At 46.2% G+C, this 18,380-nt stretch overlaps 1 protein-coding gene across 2 annotated transcripts in view; it reads left to right on the top strand.

Annotated features, from left to right (window-relative positions):
- The window catches only part of LOC145859164 (FH1/FH2 domain-containing protein 1), a 232,819-nt gene that overhangs the window by 10,045 nt on the left and 204,394 nt on the right, over positions 1 to 18,380 (top strand). For both annotated transcript variants that reach the window (XM_082958030.1, XM_082958033.1), the window contains exon 3: positions 5,607 to 5,671. In XM_082958030.1, the coding sequence (XP_082814156.1) occupies positions 5,607 to 5,671 (65 nt within the window). The remainder of the gene's footprint in view (positions 1 to 5,606; positions 5,672 to 18,380) is intronic.

Genomic DNA, 18,380 nt, shown 5'->3' with positions numbered 1-18,380 from the left:
CGGTGCTCTGTGTCTCATGGTGCTGTGAGGAGAGATGCTAGGTACACGGTGCTCTGTGTCTCATGGTGCTGTGAGGAGAGATGCTGGGTACACGGTGCTCTGTGAGGAGAGATGCTGGGTATACGGTGCTCTGTGAGGAGAGATGCTGGGTACACGGTGCTCTGTGCTTCAGTCTCTCTCTCTGTTGCTCATGTCCAGACGGGTGTGTCAGTCATCATGTCCCTGTGAAGTGGCCCTCTAAATCTCTTCCCACATCTCAATCCGCTCGAGGAGACACAGAGGGAGAACGAGAGGCAGAAACACACACACGCGGGCAGACAGACGTATGGCCACGTGCAAACACACACACACACACATTCTCCACCAGCTAGTTGCTAAAGTGGAAAGGTGTGAAGTTCCAACAGACAACAGTATTGTTGATGACAACCTAGTCCTCTTTAAACTCACAGGATGAAAATAGAGTCGGGGGGGGGGGGGGGGGGGGGGTGAAAAATACCTTTCTAGAACACAGGAAGATGTGATTACAACACAGAACCAGTCTGGAGGAGTAAAGACCTTTTCTGGAACACAGGAAGATGTGATTACTACACAGAACCAGTCTGGAGGAGTAAATACTATAAACCTAAGGACTTCTTCAGTAGACCAGGCATTATCTCCCTTATAATGCTTTGTTACAGGTCTGATGTTGATACATGACTCCTTGCAGAACTAGATTTTGGGGGCGGTTGCATTAGGAGCAGGTCTGATGTTGGTACATGACCCTTGTAGAACTAGATTTTGGGGCCGTTGCATTAGGAGCGGGTCTGATGTTGGTACATGACCCTTGTAAGAACTAGATTTTGGGGCCGTTGCATTAGGAGCAGGTCTGATGTTGGTACATGACCCTTGTAGAACTAGATTTTGGGGCCGTTGCATTAGGAGCAGGTCTGATGTTGGTACATGACTCCTTGTAGAACTAGATTTTAGGGCCGTTGCATTAGGAGCGGGTTTGATGTTGGTACATGACTCCTTGTAGAACTAGATTTTAGGGCCGTTGCATTAGGAGCAGGTCTAATGTTGGTACATGACTCCTTGTAGAACTAGATTTTGGGGCCGTTGCATTAGGAGCAGGTCTGATGTTGGTACATGACTCCCAGGCTGCCTTCTGAGAATCCGTAGGCGAGCGAGGAAACTCCCACTGCGGTCCGTTCTACTGGCTAATGTGCAATCATTGGAAAATAAAATTGATGACTTACGATTATCCTACCATCGGGACATTTAAAAACGGTAATATCTTCTGTTTCACCGAGTCGTGGCTGAATGACGACACGGATAATATAGAGCTGGCAGGATTTTCCATTCACCTTCAAAACAGAGAAGAAGATACACCTGGTAAGACGAGGAGTGGGGGTGTGTGTATTTGTCAATAACAGATGGTTCGCAATGTCTAATATTAAAAAAGTCTCGAGGTATTGCTCGCCTGAGGTAGAGTACCTCATGATAAGCTGTAGATAACACTATCTACCAAGAGAGTTCTCATCTGTATTATTCATAGCCGTCTATTTACCACCACAGACCGATGCTGGCACTAAGACCGCTCTCAACCAACTCTATAAGGCCATAAGAAAACAAGAAAATGCTCATCCAGAAGTGGTGCTCCTAGTGGCCGGGGAATTTAATGCAGGCTAACTTAATTCACTTTTACCAAATTTTTACCAGCATGTCACATGTGCAACCAGGGGAACAAAAATCCTAGACCACCTTTACTCCACACACAGAGATGCGTACAAAGCTCTCCCTCACCATCCATTTAGCAAATCTGACCATAATTCAATCCTCCTGCTTACAAGCAAAAACTAAAGCAGGAAATACCAGTGACTCGCTCAATACGGAAGTGGTCAGATGACGCGGATGCTAAACTACAGGACTGTTTTGCTAGCACAGACTGGAATATGTTCCGGGATTCATCCAATGGCATTGAGGAGTATACCACTTCTGTCATTGGCTTCATCAATAAGTGCATCGACGCCGTCGTCCTCGCAGTGACAGTATGTACATACCCCAACCAGAAGCCATGGATTACAGGCAACATCCACATCGAGCTAAAGGCTAGAGCTGCCGCTTTCAAGGAGCGGGACACTAATCCGGAAGCCTATAACAAATCCCGCTATGCCCTCAGACAAACCATCAAACAGGCAAAGCGTCAATACAGGATTAAGATTGAATCCTACTACACCGGCTCTGACGCTTGTCGGACGAGGCAGGGCTTGAAAACTATTACGGACTACAAATGGAAACCCAGACGCGAGCTGCCCAGTGACGCGGGCCTACCAGACAAACTAAATGGCTTTTTTATGCTCACTTCAAGGCAAGCAACACTGAAGCATGCACAAGAGCACCAGCTGTTCTAGATGACTGTGTGATAACGCTCTCCTTAGCCGGTGTGAGCAAGACCTTTAAAACAGCTCAACATTCACAAAGCCGCTGGGACAGACCAGGACATGTTCTCAAAGCACGCGCAGACCAACTGTCAAGTGTCTTCACTGACATTTTCAACCTCTTCCTGACCGAGTCTGTAATACCTACATGTTTCAAGCAGACCACCATAGTCCCTGTGCCCAAGGAAGCGAAGGTAACCTGCCTAAATGATTACCGCCCCGTAGCACTCACGTCGGTAGCCATGAAGTGCTTTGACAGGTCTCCTTGTTGAACTAGATTTTGGGACGGTTGTATGAGGAGCAGGTCTGATGTTGGAACAGTTAGACTTTTGAAACTGGGACCTTTATGAGTCTGTCAGTGGGTTGAGACTGGGACCTTTGAGTCTGTCAGTGGGTTGAGACTGGGACCTTTATGAGTCTGTCAGTGGGTTGAGACTGGGACCTTTATGAGTCTGTCAGTGGGTTGAGACTGGGACCTTTATGAGTCTCGCAGTGGGTTGAGACTGGGACCTTTGAGTCTCTCAGTGGTTTGAGACTGGGGGACATACAAGTCTGTCGTGGGTTGAGACTAGGGGACATACGAGTCTGTCGGTGGGTTGAGACTGGGGGACATACGAGTCTGTCGGTGGGTTGAGACTGGGGGACATACGAGTCTGTCGGTGGGTTGAGACTGGGGGACATACGAGTCTGTCGGTGGGTTGAGACTGGGGGACATACGAGTCTGTCGGTGGGTTGAGACTGGGGGACATACGAGTCTGTCGGTGGGTTGAGACTGGGGGACATACGATTCTGTCGGTGGGTTGAGACTGGGGGACATATGAGTCCGTCGGTGGGTTGGTACTGGGGGACATACGAGTCCGTTAGTGGGTTGGTACTCCATACAAAACGTTTCCTCCTCAGTATTCATATAGACATCAAGTACGTTTCTCCCCAGAACAGACTGTGATTGTCTTCCTGCGACTAGCACTGTATCATCTATGGGCCCCTTTCATTAACTTGTGCCTGAATCTGATTTGACCTCACAAAGCATTCTGTCTTTCCTCTCTAGTTCACGTGACGTTGTTTGCATCCCAAATAGCACCCACTTCTCTATACAGCACACTACCTTTCGCTAGAGCCCTATGGGAATAAGGTTCTATTTGGGATGTAGACAAAGAGGTGTTTTGTCCCGCTGTTCCCTGTGAAGGTGACATTCTCTACCCCTCCCCCTCCTGAGGGGCGGAGCACGGATCATTCATATCTACATCACCTCAGTCTAGAAGCAGCAGCTGCTACATCACCTCAGTCTAGAAGCAGCAGCTGCTACATCACCTCAGTCTAGAAGCAGCAGCTGCTACATCACCTCAGTCTAGAAGCAGCAGCTGCTACATCACCTTAGTCTAGAAGCAGCAGCTGCTGCATCACCTCAGTCTAGAAGCAGCAGCATCACCTCAGTCTAGAAGCAGCAGCAGAAGCTGCTGCGTCACCTCAGTCTAGAAGCAGCAGTATCACCTCAGTCTAGAAGCAGCAGCAGGCTGACAACATGAACGGGAGAGACCTACAGGCCTCCTAAAATGACCGAACCGACTCGGGAAAACGTCACGATCAGCCATCTGTAGCGTGTTTGATTTGGAAGCAGGTCTCCCCTGTTAGAACTACTGAGACATGTTACCTATGTTGCTGTTGCAGCCGGAGTCCACGACTGCCTCCCAAATGCCTGCCTTTATAGTCAACTACTTTTGACCCGGGGGCCCCGGCCACAAGTAGTACACTGTTTAGGGCATAGGCTGCCATTTTGTGACACACTCCTGGTTAACTGGTCTTATGAACATGGAGACCACAGGAGAGCTGGGACAAGGGAATGTTATGAGAGAGTGAGTGAGAGAGTGAGTGAGTGAGTGAGAGAGAGAGTGAGAGAGAGAGTGAGAGAGAGAGAGAGAGAGAGAGAGAGTGAGAGAGAGAGTGAGAGAGAGAGAGAGAGAGTGAGAGTGAGAGAGTGAGAGTGAGAGAGAGTGAGTGTGAGAGCGAGAGTGAGAGCGAGAGTGAGAGAGTGAGAGTGAGAGTGAGAGAGAGCGAGAGAGAGAGCGAGAGCGAGAGTGAGAGCGAGAGTGAGAGCGAGAGTGAGAGCGAGAGTGAGAGTGAGAGCGAGAGTGAGAGCGAGAGTGAGAGCGAGAGAGAGAGAGAGTGAGAGCGAGAGAGAGTGAGTGAGAGTGAGAGAAAATTGTCATGTGAGTCGGTCAGCTTGTATATGTGATGACGACGTTTAAGATATGAAGAGTACTTACAGCACACACACTCCCTGACACAGCGTAGTCTCCATACCTTTCTCTAGTCTCTCTGCTCTTCTCCTCTGCGCCCTTCCAGAACTTTCCATAGTGTATAATCCCTGCTGTACCAGCCGTCGTCGTGTTTATTGGGATGGCAGTCCAGGGTAGCAGGAGATATCTACAGTTGTGTCCCATCTGTGTTAGCACTCAGACAGAGGACAATCTCAACTCGTGAATCTCTCCAGCCACGTTACTATGTGGAATGGTTTGCTCTTAGAACGGAAAATTAACTGACATAATGCAGTGTGTGTGTTTCGGGCACCGTTCCCCTGGCAGTAGGCCCGTATTGAGCCACGTCCCCTGTGCTTCGGGCACCGTTCCCCTGGCAGTAGGCCTGTATTGAGCCACGTCCCCTGTGCTTCGGGCACCGTTCCCCTGGCAGTAGGCCGTATTGAGCCACGTCCCCTGTGCTTCGGGCACCGTTCCCCTGGCAGTGGGCCGTATTGAGCCACGTCCCCTGTGCTTCGGGCACCGTCCCCCTGGCAGTAGGACGTATTGAGCCACGTCCTCTCCATGGATATTTCTCCCTATGACCTGATGTTAGTGACTAACTGATACTGTCACTTCTTTATGGTTCGACTAGTTCAACTCTCTCTCCTCTCTATTTACTAGTCCTCTCTCTTTATTCACTAAAGTATTCTCTCTCTCTCTCTCTCCTCCTCTCTGTTTACTAAATAAGTCTCTCTCTCCTCTCTATTTACTAAATAAGTCTCTCTCCTCTCTATTTACTAAAGTCTCCTCCTCTCTCCTCCTCTCTGTTTACTAAATAAGTCTCTCTCACTCTCCTCTCCGTTTACTAAATAAGTCTCTCTCTCTCCTCTCTATTTACTAAATAAGTCTCTCTCCTCTCTATTTACTAAATAAGTATCTCTCTCCTCCACAGTAAAGGGAAGAAACCCATCCTGATCCTGAGAACTCAGCTATCTGTCAGAGTCCACTCCATTCTAGGTAAGATGCCACTCCTCCTTTTCCATCCCGCCGTCCCACTTGAAACGAAGACCATATCATGAAGGCTTTATAGAGCGTTCATGAAGCGTTCCTAAATGCTTCAAAAGCACTTCATAGATGTTTAACAGCAAGATGTTTGCTTATGAGTGATTTCTGAACCATCTATAAACACCTTATAAAGTGTTTATGAAGTCTTCAATAAGTCTTTAGTTAGGATTCCTTTTCCATCCGTCTATTGCAGTGTGTATTTGACTCAGGGGGGGGACAGTAGCAGTGTGTATATCCCATCTCTCCTGTAATCTGTAATGGACCCAGCCACCGTGGCCTCCAGTGGCAAAGTCCCAAATGTCTTCCTATTGCCGATAAGGCTCTGGTCAAAGTAGTGTAGTATATAAGGAATATCCTGCCATTTGGGACCCTTACAATAGCTTCCATTGGCCTCAATGAGCTGTAACTCCATTTGGGACCCTTCCAGTAGCTTCCATTGACCTCTATGAGCTGTAACTCCATTTGGGACCCTTCCAGTAGCTTCCATTGGCCTCTATGAGCTGTAACTCCATTTGGGACCCATCCAGTAGCTTCCATTGACCTCTATGAGCTGTAACTCCATTTGTCACTGCAGCGCTGACATCATCATAATCACACTCCTCTTTCCACTCCAGGCGTAAAACTGTTTTTATTTTCCAAGTGCATTGTGGGTGGGGGGGGGGGGGAGAGAATGCCCCATTGTCCAAGGCAGTAGTGCTTAACTGGCTCTGATGATTTTGTCTGGAGTTTTCTTCCCTTCTAAACCCCAGACTCACATCTTCCCTCTTTATTATTCCATCAGTATTTCCAGCCGGTGACGTCAGCAACAGCCGTCTAATATTCTGCCCACTGCTGCAGTTTATTGTAATAGGTGCAGTAGATGGCCGTAATAATTACAGAGTCATTTTCTTTCACTTATGTTCATTTTTCCAATGTTCTACCTCCGTACAAACTGTGATGCTGAAGTTCAGCTAGACTATATTTCCTGTGGTACAGAAGAAGAAAAAAACAACATGCTTGTTTGATGAGAAACCTGAGAACTAAAGACTTGTATTAGCTCTCTGAGAGAATGCCAAGGCTTCAGCTCAGCAGGCCTTGTATTAGCTCTGAGAGAATGCCAAGGCTTCAGCTCAGCAGGTTGTGTATTAGCTCTCTGAGAGAATGCCAAGGCTTCAGCTCAGCAGGTTGTGTATTAGCTCTCTGAGAGAATGCCAAGGCTTCAGCTCAGCAGGTTGTGTATTAGCTCTCTGAGAGAATGCCAAGGCTTCAGCTCAGCAGGTTGTGTATTAGCTCTCTGAGAGAATGCCAAGGCTTTAGCTCAGCAGGTTGTGTATTAGCTCTCTGAGAGAATGCCAAGGCTTCAGCTCAGCAGGTTGTGTATTAGCTCTCTGAGAGAATGCCAAGGCTTCAGCTCAGCAGGTTGTGTATTAGCTCTCTGAGAGAATGCCAAGGCTTCAGCTCAGCAGGTTGTGTATTAGCTCTCTGAGAGAATGCCAAGGCTTCAGCTCAGCAGGTTGTGTATTAGCTCTGAGAGAATGCCAAGGCTTCAGCTCAGCAGGTTGTGTATTAGCTCTCTGAGAGAATGCCAAGGCTTCAGCTCAGCAGGCCAACACAGTCTTGTGACGCACAGGCGACTCGTTTTCAAACACGTATATACCAGTGGTTCTGGACTGGTCCGGAACACGTATATACCAGTGGTTCTGGACTGGTCCGGAACACGTATATACCATTGGTTCTGGACTGGTCCGGAACACGTGTGTATATACCAGTGGTTCTGGACTGGTCCGGAACACGTGTGTATATACCAGTGGTTCTGGACTGGTCCGGAACACGTGTGTATATACCAGTGGTTCTGGACTGGTCCGGAACACGTGTGTGTATATACCAGTGGTTCTGGACTGGTCCGGAACACGTGTGTGTATATACCAGTGGTTCTGGACTGGTCCGGAACGCGTGTGTGTATATACCAGTGGTTCTGGACTGGTCCGGAACGCGTGTGTGTATATACCAGTGGTTCTGGACTGGTCCGGAACGGGTGTGTATATATACCAGTGGTTCTGGACTGGTCCGGAACGCGTGTGTGTATATACCAGTGGTTCTGGACTGGTCCGGAACGCGTGTGTGTATATACCAGTGGTTCTGGACTGGTCCGGAACGCGTGTGTGTATATACCAGTGGTTCTGGACTGGTCCGGAACGTGTGTGTGTGTGTATATACCAGTGGTTCTGGACTGGTCCGGAACGTGTGTGTGTGTGTATATACCAGTGGTTCTGGACTGGTCCGGAACACGTGTGTGTGTGTATATACCAGTGGTTCTGGACTGGTCCGGAACGCGTGTGTATATACCAGTGGTTCTGGACTGGTCCGGAACGCGTGTGTATATACCAGTGGTTCTGGACTGGTCCGGAACGCGTGTGTGTATATACCAGTGGTTCTGGACTGGTCCGGAACGCGTGTGTGTATATACCAGTGGTTCTGGACTGGTCCGGAACGCGTGTGTGTATATACCAGTGGTTCTGGACTGGTCCGGAACACGTGTGTGTGTATATACCAGTGGTTCTGGACTGGTCCGGAACACGTCAGCACACTGAGACCTGACTCTGACCACCCATAGAGGGAGAAACAGAGCTTGGTAGTGCCAAGTGTAAACAAACATGATGCCAAGCCTTGGAGCTGTGGCAGAGTGGGCGTACTGCTCACATGTAATTATTCATTTCCTGCTTTTTAAAGTGGCTTTGTGTGTACTGTAGTTTAGTATAACTCTACCTGACTAGTCCAGGCCTGTACTTCTGACAGTTTGTTCCCTACTGTTCCACGGGGTTAAAGTATGGAGCTGGCCCCCTGTTCCCTACTGTTCCACGGGGTTATAGTATGGAGCTGGCCCCCTGTTCCCTACTGTTCCACGGGGTTATAGTATGGAGCTGGTCCCCTGTTCCCTACTGTTCCACGGGGTTATAGTATGGAGCTGGCCCCCTGTTCCCTACTGTTCCACGGGGTTATAGTATGGAGCTGGCCCCCTGTTCCCTACTGTTCCACGGGGTTATAGTATGGAGCTGGCCCCCTGTTCCCTACTGTTCCACGGGGTTATAGTATGGAGCTTGCCCCCTGTTCCCTACTGTTCCACGGGGTTATAGTATGGAGCTGGCCCCCTGTTCCCTACTGTTCCACGGGGTTTTAGTATGGAGCTGGCCCCCTGTTCCCTACTGTTCCACGGGGTTATAGTATGGAGCTGGCCCCCTGTTCCCTACTGTTCCACGGGGTTATAGTATGGAGCTGGCTCCCTGTTCCCTACTGTTCCACGGGGTTATAGTATGGAGCTGGCCCCCTGTTCCCTACTGTTCCACGGGGTTATAGTATGGAGCTGGGGCCCTGTTCCCTACTGTTCCACGGGGTTATAGTATGGAGCTGGCCCCCTGTTCCCTACTGTTCCACGGGGTTATAGTATGGAGCTGGATGTATCCTACTGCATTGTCATTATGTACAGTTGTAGTCTCGCTGACTCAGGAAGTTACTGTTCAGTTGTAGTCTCGCTGACTCAGGAAGTTACTGTTCAGTTGTAGTCTCGCTGACTCAGGAAGTGACTGTACAGTTGTAGTCTCGCTGACTCAGAAAGTGACTGTACAGTTGTAGTATCGCTGACTCAGGAAGTTACTGTACAGTTGTAGTCTAGCTGACTCAGGAAGTTACTGTACAGTTGTAGTCTAGCTGACTCAGGAAGTTACTGTACAGTTGTAGTCTAGCTGACTCAGGAAGTTACTGTACAGTTGTAGTCTAGCTGACTCAGGAAGTTACTGTACAGTTGTAGTCTAGCTGACTCAGGATGTTACTGTACAGTTGTAGTCTAGCTGACTCCGGAAGTTACTGTATTGTCCATGAGGTTAAAAGTATTGAGGGTCAATCTAACCTCTGCAGTCATTGGTTGACTAAACGGTTTGTATTTGTTTTCACCGTTCACGTGTCTGACGGCTGGCGTGCAGTACGTTCTTCTAGTCCCTGTTCTATGAAACTGCGTCGAGCACGGGTAATGATTGGATGGACATTTCCTTTTGTTAAAGATGTTATGTGGAGAGTTTTAATTTAATTTTTTTTCTTCTTTCTAATGGGTGGATCAGCTTAATATTGCGGAAAGATTGTTGCTTATACCTATTATAGACATAAATACTTTTTAAAGAATATACCTTTATTATTTGCCACAAAACCCTATCACCCTTCCCCCAATTGGAGTAAACTAATAAACAATAACAATTAGGCTTCTACCTTCAGTTTATACAACTTATACACATTTTACAGACACAATCGATTTTTACAATAGTTAGATTTTGTTTTTGTTTTTTATTCCTTCCTCTATTTCTGATGTCCATCCAGTTTGATTTTTTTTTTGTATTTTTTTTTTTGTAACTGTGCTATTTCACAACATTTCTGAACCTGTATACATTTTAGATTTTTGTGTGTTCTGTGGAGAGTTTGTCCAGGTGGTTATAGCAGACTGAGTGAACAGGGGAGTATGTTTTGGTAAAGAGAGGAATGTGGTTCATCCTGAATGACTGCTTCTTTATTTAGGTCAGCACCACCTGCCTGTACTGGCTCAACCAATACAATAGTATTCTGTAGCTCTGACAGCTCTGTCTGACTCCATACACTAGAGAGAAGAATATGGGGAGCTGGAAGACTTGTGTTACTGCTACCCCCCTGTAGACCACAGACCAGAGCCCTATTCCCTATATAGTGCACGCCTTTGGACCAGGGCCCTATTCTTTATATAGTGGTACTACTATAGACCAGAGCCCTATTCCCTATATAGTGGTACTACTATAGACCAGAGCCCTATTCCCTATATAGTGGTACTACTATAGACCAGAGCCCTATTCCCTATATAGTGGTACTACTATAGACCAGAGCCCTATTCCCTATATAGTGGTACTACTATAGACCAGAGCCCTATTCCCTATATAGTGGTACTACTATAGACCAGAGCCCTATTCCCTATATAGTAGTACTACTTTAGACCAGAGCCCTATTCCCTATATAGTGGTACTACTATAGACCAGAGCCCTATTCCCTATATAGTGGTACTACTATAGACCAGAGCCCTTTTCCCTATATAGTGGTACTACTATAGACCAGAGCCCTATTCCCTATATAGTGGTACTACTACAGACCAGAGCCCTATTCCCTATATAGTGGTACTACTACAGACCAGAACCATATTCCCTATGGGCTCTGGTCTAAAGTAGTGCACTATATAGGGAATAGGGTGCCATTGGGCTCTGGTCTATAGTAGTGCACTATATAGGGAATAGTGTGCCATTGGGCTCTGGTCTAAAGTAGTGCACTATATAGGGAATAGGGTATACTTTTGGAATGCAGACAATACTCCTTGGGAAGTAGAAGGGTTTGAGTTTGAGTTTATTTTATTTTTACAGGGACAGTGCACATTAATCAACGTTTCAGTAAAAGTGCCGGTTTTAGCCAGCCGGCTAATTTTCAACCGCAGTCCCTGGGCAGGTTATTAAAAACAATTACAATATAGACAATCATTGAACAGTGAGCACACGCAGAGTAACATAGGACAAGCAAGACATAGCATACAGACAGAGCAACATAGAACAAAAAGCAACAAGACAAAATCCATAAAAACAACAAAGTGTTTCCACACCTCACAAGCTACAGACAACAGACAACATGGAAAGCGACAATACACAGCTAGGGATTATGTTCACAAGTCTGATTGACCTTTAGCCATGTCTTCATGCATTTTGTGAAAGTGTGATAGGTGGTGCAGTTATGTGTGTCTGATGGCAGTGTATTCCAGACATGGGAAGCTCTCACAGAGAAAGCAGATTTACTAAAGGTGCTTTTCCTTAAGGGAACTATACAGTCACCTCTCATGGCAGACCTTGTGGATCTGCTGCCATATGTTTGGGTTTTCTGTTTTACAAAAATACTGAGTGGAGGGGGAGCTAGGCCATTTAGCATCTTTTTAGGTTTCCCAAACTCATTTCGTTAGCAGCTGGACTGGCTCTTCTGAAATGACTTGTTCCCTTTTGGTTACTGTCAGGAGGTTTAATCATGAGATGTTGCCACTTTGAAAAGATACCTTTCTCTTTCTTAGAGGAAGGACTGTTTTAAATGTTTACTGCTTTCAATGTTTCCATGTTTTATTTTGTTTTTGAGTTCTCTAGGAGTGAGTCACATCCTGGTTTGATTTCCCTTTCTGGTTTCCCTCTTCAAATAGATTAGGCTTTCCCCTCCTTTTCCTGTCAGTAGAGCTGGCTTCCCGCTCCAAGTAGGAGAGGGTTTTCCTGTGAGTAGAGCTGGCAACCCCTCTCCAAGTAGGAGAGGGTTTTCCTGTGAGTAGAGCTGGCTTCCCTCCAAGTAGGAGAGGGTTTTCCTGTGAGTAGAGCTGGCTTCCCTCTTCAAGTAGGAGAGGGTTTTCCTGTGAGTAGAGCTGGCTCTCCAAGTAGGAGAGGGTTTTCCTGTGAGTAGAGCTGGCTTCCTTCCAAGTAGACGAGGTTTTAACTTACTGTGTTCATGTTGGCCTCGGTGCAGTTACAGTACCAGAACAGTAGAGTTAAGAAACCTTGAAACACTGCTGGTCATTTTTAAGACAGTTTTGCATTTCAGGAAGTGTGATCTGGTAATCTGTTACCATCAGCACAGCTATCGTTCTATGTCGTAGTCTACACAGTGTCGTAGTCTACGCAGTGTCCGTACATACCCTAGTAATATGGCTGAGTAGTCTACGCAGTGTCCGTACATACCCTAGTAATACGGCTGAGTAGTCTACGCAGTGTCCGTACATACCCTAGTAATACGGCTGAGTAGTCTACGCAGCGTCCGTACATACCCTAGTAATACGGCTGAGTAGTCTACGCAGCGTCCGTACATACCCTAGTAATACGGCTGAGTAGTCTACGCAGCGTCCGTACATACCCTAGTAATACGGCTGAGTAGTCTACGCAGCGTCCGTACATACCCTAGTAATACGGCTGAGTAGTCTACGCAGCGTCCGTACATACCCTAGTAATACGGCTGAGTAGTCTACGCAGCGTCCGTACATACCCTAGTAATACGGCTGAGTAGTCTACGCAGCGTCCGTACATACCCTAGTAATACGGCTGAGTAGTCTACGCAGCGTCCGTACATACCCTAGTAATACGGCTGAGTAGTCTACGCAGCGTCCGTACATACCCTAGTAATACGGCTGAGTAGTCTACGCAGCGTCCGTACATACCCTAGTAATACGGCTGAGTAGTCTACGCAGCGTCCGTACATACCCTAGTAATACGGCTGAGTAGTCTACGCAGCGTCCGTACATACCCTAGTAATACGGCTGAGTAGTCTACGCAGCGTCCGTACATACCCTAGTAATACGGCTGAGTAGTCTACGCAGCGTCCTCTTGAGGATACCCTAGGATAGGGGGCGCCACAGCGCATTTTGAAAAAAAATCGTTCCCATTTTCAACGGCCTACTAATCAAACTCAGAAGCTAGGGCATGCATATACTTATTATATATGGATAGAAAACACCCTAAAGTTTCTAAAACTGTTTGAATGGTGTCTGTGAGTATAACAGAACTCAAATGGCAGTCAAAACCCCGAGACCGATTGAAACAGGAAGTGGAATTCAGAATTGTGGACTCGACTTCTCATCTTTCCCTATAAATCACACCGTTAACCATGGTTCAGTGAGCACTTCCTATTGCTTCCACTAGATGTCGCCAGTCTTTTCACAGTGGTTTGAGCCTTATACAGTCGAAACTCAGTGAATGATACTCTTTGGAAATTGGTCACAGGGGATGGGCCATCACCATTATGACGCCGGCGGCCATGTCTACCCCCACCTTTGGAATGGGTTTGAAAGACAATTAAATCATCCCCCTCGAATCTTATTGGCTCTCTTGGTGTTACAGGCCCTGAAGATTAATGTTTTACAACGTTTGACATGTTTGAACGAACCTACAGGCGGGAGAATCATTTTATCCGAAACTTCACATCGGAGAATTTGGAGAGAGCCCAAGGACGCGCTACCAACAGCAGGCTAATGGAACGTGAAGTGTGGACTTTTTCGACCGAAAATACATCTGTTGTGGACCTGGGATGCTTTCTGATGAAGACAACTAAAGGTAGGCGATTATTGACAATATTATACAAGATGAGATGTGACATGCGATTGTGCCAAGATGTCGCCGAGCTCTGTATATTAGCTCATTTTCTGAGTATCGCATCTCCTTTTATCGCAAAGTGTGATTACCCAATAAAGTTAATTTAAAATCTGGTATGACAGGTGTTCTCAAGAGATATTCATCTATAAATGTTAGATTGACAATATAAATTTAAAAAATCGTTATCGGATAGTAATTTAGGGAATTGTAGCATTGTTTACCGGGACGCATTTGAGGGGAAATTATTTAGTCAATGTCAGACAGAGATGTAAAATGCTGTTTTTATATATAAATATGACCTTTATTGAACAAAAGAATGCATGCATTGTATAACATGATGTCCTAGGGGTGCCATCTGATGAAGTTTGTAAAAGGTTAGTGCTGCATTTAGCTGTTTTTTGATTATATGTGATGCAAGTGGTTGGTCGGAAAATGGCTATGAAGCTGCTTTTTACGATGGACTCATCTAACATAATCTAATGATTTGCTTTTCCTGTAAAACCTTTTTGAAATCGGACGACGTGGGTCGATTCAGGAGAGGTGTATCTATAAAAAAAATATATATATATAATTTTTATTTTATTTTTAATTATGATTTTTTTTTAATGCTAATTGGCGATATGATCTTTCGCTGGATTTTGATCCCGCTGACGGGATCAGACGCTGGAGAGGCTAGTAATACGGCTGAGTAGTCTACGCAGCGTCCGTACATACCCTAGTAATACGGCTGAGGTGACTTAACAAGTACAAGGTAGATTGAACTAAGCCACCTTAGTTTCCTGTTCAGTCATTTTGGTTCTGAACACACACACACACACACACACACACACACACACACACACACACACACACACACACACACACACACACACACACACACACACACACACACTGTGCTAGAACACACTGTGACCACCTCACATGACTATAGTTTAGGCCTTTAGCCAGGACTAGAGTCCCGTTGGTTCAACATGGTCTGCCTCCCAAATGGCACTCTATTCCCTATATAGTGCACTACTTTAGACCAGAGCCCTATTCCCTATATAGTGCACTACTTTTTTGACCAGGGCCCATAGGGTAATGCATTTTATATAGTGAATAGGATGCCGTTTGGGACACGGCCATGTTACTGTCTGTGCCAGCTGGCCAGTCCTCAGGGTCTAATGGGAAATGATCTGTTCCATTAAACTATAACTTCTAAAAGGACTGGACCAATAGAATGTCATCAATGACTGAGGCCTTTTAGGAAAAACTAGACTGGCAGTGCCCCTGGCCTGCTGCGCTCTTCGAGTACTTTTACAATGGATGGCAATGCTGCTGACTAGCTACTTACCACTCTGTTGTTGAATGATTGGGGAAACATGGACAATACAGCGCTGGAATTCATTGGAGGACTGGGGGAAACATGGACAATACAGCGCTGGAATTCACTGAGGACTGGGGGAAACATGGACAATACAGCGCGGGAAACATGGACAATACAGAGCTGGAATTCATTGAGGACTGGGGGAACCATGGACAATACAGCGTTGGAATTTGAGGACTGGGGGAAACATGGACAATACAGCGTTGGAATTTATTGAGGACTGGGGGAAACATGGACAATACAGCGCTGGAATTCATTGAGGACTGGGGGAAACATGGGCAATACACCGTTTGAATTCATTGAGGACTGAGGGAAACGTGGACAATACAGCGCTGGAATTCATTGAGGACTGGGGGAAACATGGGCAATACACCGTTTGAATTCATTGAGGACTGAGGGAAACATGGACAATACAGCGCTGGAATTCATTGAGGACTGGGGGAAACATGGGCAATACAGCGCTGGAATTCATTGAGGACTGGGGGAAACATGGACAATACAGCGTGGGAAACATGGACAATACAGCGTGGGAATTCATTGAGGACTGGGGGAAACATGGACAATACAGTGCTGGAATTCATTGAGGACTGGGGGAAACATGGACTATACAGCGCTGGAATTTATTGAGGACTGGGGGAAACATGGACAATACAGCATGGGAAACATGGACGATACAGCGCTGGAATTTATTGAGGACTGGGGGAAACATGGACAATACAGTGTTGGAATTTATTGAGGACTGGGGGAAACATGGACAATACAGCGCTGGAATTCATTGAGGACTGGGGGAAACATGGACAATACAGCGCTGGAATTCATTGAGGACTGGGGGAAACATGGGCAATACAGCGTGGGAAACATGGACAATACAGCGTGGGAATTCATTGAGGACTGGGGGAAACATGGACAATACAGCGTTGGAATTCATTGAGGACTGGGGGAAACATGGACTATACAGCGTGGGGATTCATTGAGGACTGGGGGAAACATGGACTATACAGCGTGGGGATTCATTGAGGACTGGGGGAAACATGGACTATACAGCGTGGGAATTCATTGAGGACTGGGGGAAACATGGACTATACAGCGTGGGAATTCATTGAGGACTGGGGGAAACATGGACAATACAGCGCTGGAATTCATTGAGGACTGGGGGCTTTTTAGAGAATAGACTGGGCTGGTACTATAGCTCTGTCCCAATTCTCCACCCTTTTCCTGAAGTGTACACTGTACACACACTCCGCCATGCGTGCGTGAATGAATGAATTCCATGTTCATGCCAGATCTCCAGTTGGTAACCCATCCCTTATGGGATTTAAAAGGATTGGTGGGAGGAGGGAGGTTCCACCATTTTTTGGGGGGTTAAACCAATGTAAGAAAGTGTATACAAAGTGTACACTTTGGGAGAAGGGTGGGGAATTAGGACACAGCCTTTGAGGTGTTCTGGGGAAGGGTGAAGAATTTGGATGTCATCTCTGAGGAGTTCTGGAGAAGGATGGGGAGGGATCTCTGAGGTGATTTAAGAAAGGCTGGCAGTGGCACTACTGTTGACTCGCTGCCATGCTGTTGTTTAAAGGACAGGTGAAGCATGTAGGGACCTGTTTGGGAACTATGTGGACTGGAACTGTTATAACAAGTATGTGAGAATCTATCTATCTATCTATCTATCTCTCTATCTCTCTATCTCTCTATCTCTCTATCTCTCTATCTCTCTATCTCTATCTCTCTATCTATCTATCTTGCACTATAGATCGATAGATCGATAGCGCAGTGCAGAATGCTCAATGAGGTTAAGAAGAATCCTAGCGTGTCAGCTGAAGACTTACAGAAATCTCTGGAACATGCTAACTTCTCTGTTGACGAGTCTACGATATGTAAAACACTCAACAAGAATGGTGTTCATGGGAGGACACCACAGAAGAGGCCACTGCTGTCCAATAAAAACATTACTGCATGTCTGAAGTTGGCAAAAGTGCACCTGGATGTTCCACAGAGCTACTGGCAAAATATTCTGTGGACAGATGAAACTACAGTCGAGTTGTTTTGGAAGGAGAACACAACACTGTGTGGAGAAAAAAAGGCATAGCACACCAACCTCAACCTCATCCCAACTGTAAAGTATGGTGGAGGGAGCATCATGGTTTGGGGCTGCGTTGCTGCCTCAGGGCCTGGACAGCTTGCTATCATCGAAAAGGAATTCCCAAGTTTATCAAGCCATTTTGCAGGAGAATGTTAGGCTATCTCTCTGCCAATTGAAGCTCAACAGAAGTTTGACGCAACAGGACAACGACCCAAAAACACAGAAGTAAATTAACAACAGAATGGATTCAACAGAAGAAAATACACCTTCTGGAGTGGCCCAGTCAGAGTCCTGACCTTAACCCGATTGAGATGCTGTGGGATGACCTCAAGAGAGCAGTTCACACCAGACATCCCAAGAATATTACTGAACTGAAACAGTTTTGTAAAGAGGAACGGTCCAAAATTCCTCCTGACCGTTGTGCAGGTCTGATCTGTAACTACAGAAAATGTTTGGTTGAGGTTATTGCTGCCAAAGGAGGGTCAACCAGTTATTAAATCCAAGGGTTCACATACTTTTCCCACCCTGCACTGTGAATGTTTACACAGTGTGTTCAATAAAGACATGAAAACGTAGAATTGTTTGTGTTATTAGTTTCAGCAGACTGTGTTTGTCTTTTGTTGTAACCTAGATGAAGATCAGATCAAATTTTATTACCAATTTATGCAGAAATCCAGGTATTTCCAAAGGGTTCATATACTTTTTCTTGCCACTATATAACACACCATATTCCCCTGTTTAGGGCACTACTTTTAGCCAGAGACTCATAGGGGTTTTCTATTAGGAATAGGCACTAGGCTGCTTCCTATATCACACCCTATTCCCCTGTTTAGGGCACTACTTTTAGCCAGAGACTCATCGGGGTTTTCTATTAGGAATAGGCACTAGGCTGCTTCCTATATCACACCCTATTCCCCTGTTTAGGGCACTACTTTTAGCCAGAGACTCATCGGGGTTTTCTATTAGGAATAGGCACTAGGCTGCTTCCTATATCACACCCTATTCCCCTGTTTAGGGGACTTTTTGGGGCTTTCACTTTGATGCCCTGGCCTTAAAGTACATCACTAATGT

This window comes from Salmo salar, chromosome 11, assembly GCF_965601325.2.
Source record: "Salmo salar chromosome 11, fSalSal1, whole genome shotgun sequence".
NCBI lineage: Eukaryota > Metazoa > Chordata > Actinopteri > Salmoniformes > Salmonidae > Salmo > Salmo salar.
This window is presented reverse-complemented; position numbering and strand designations above follow the sequence as displayed.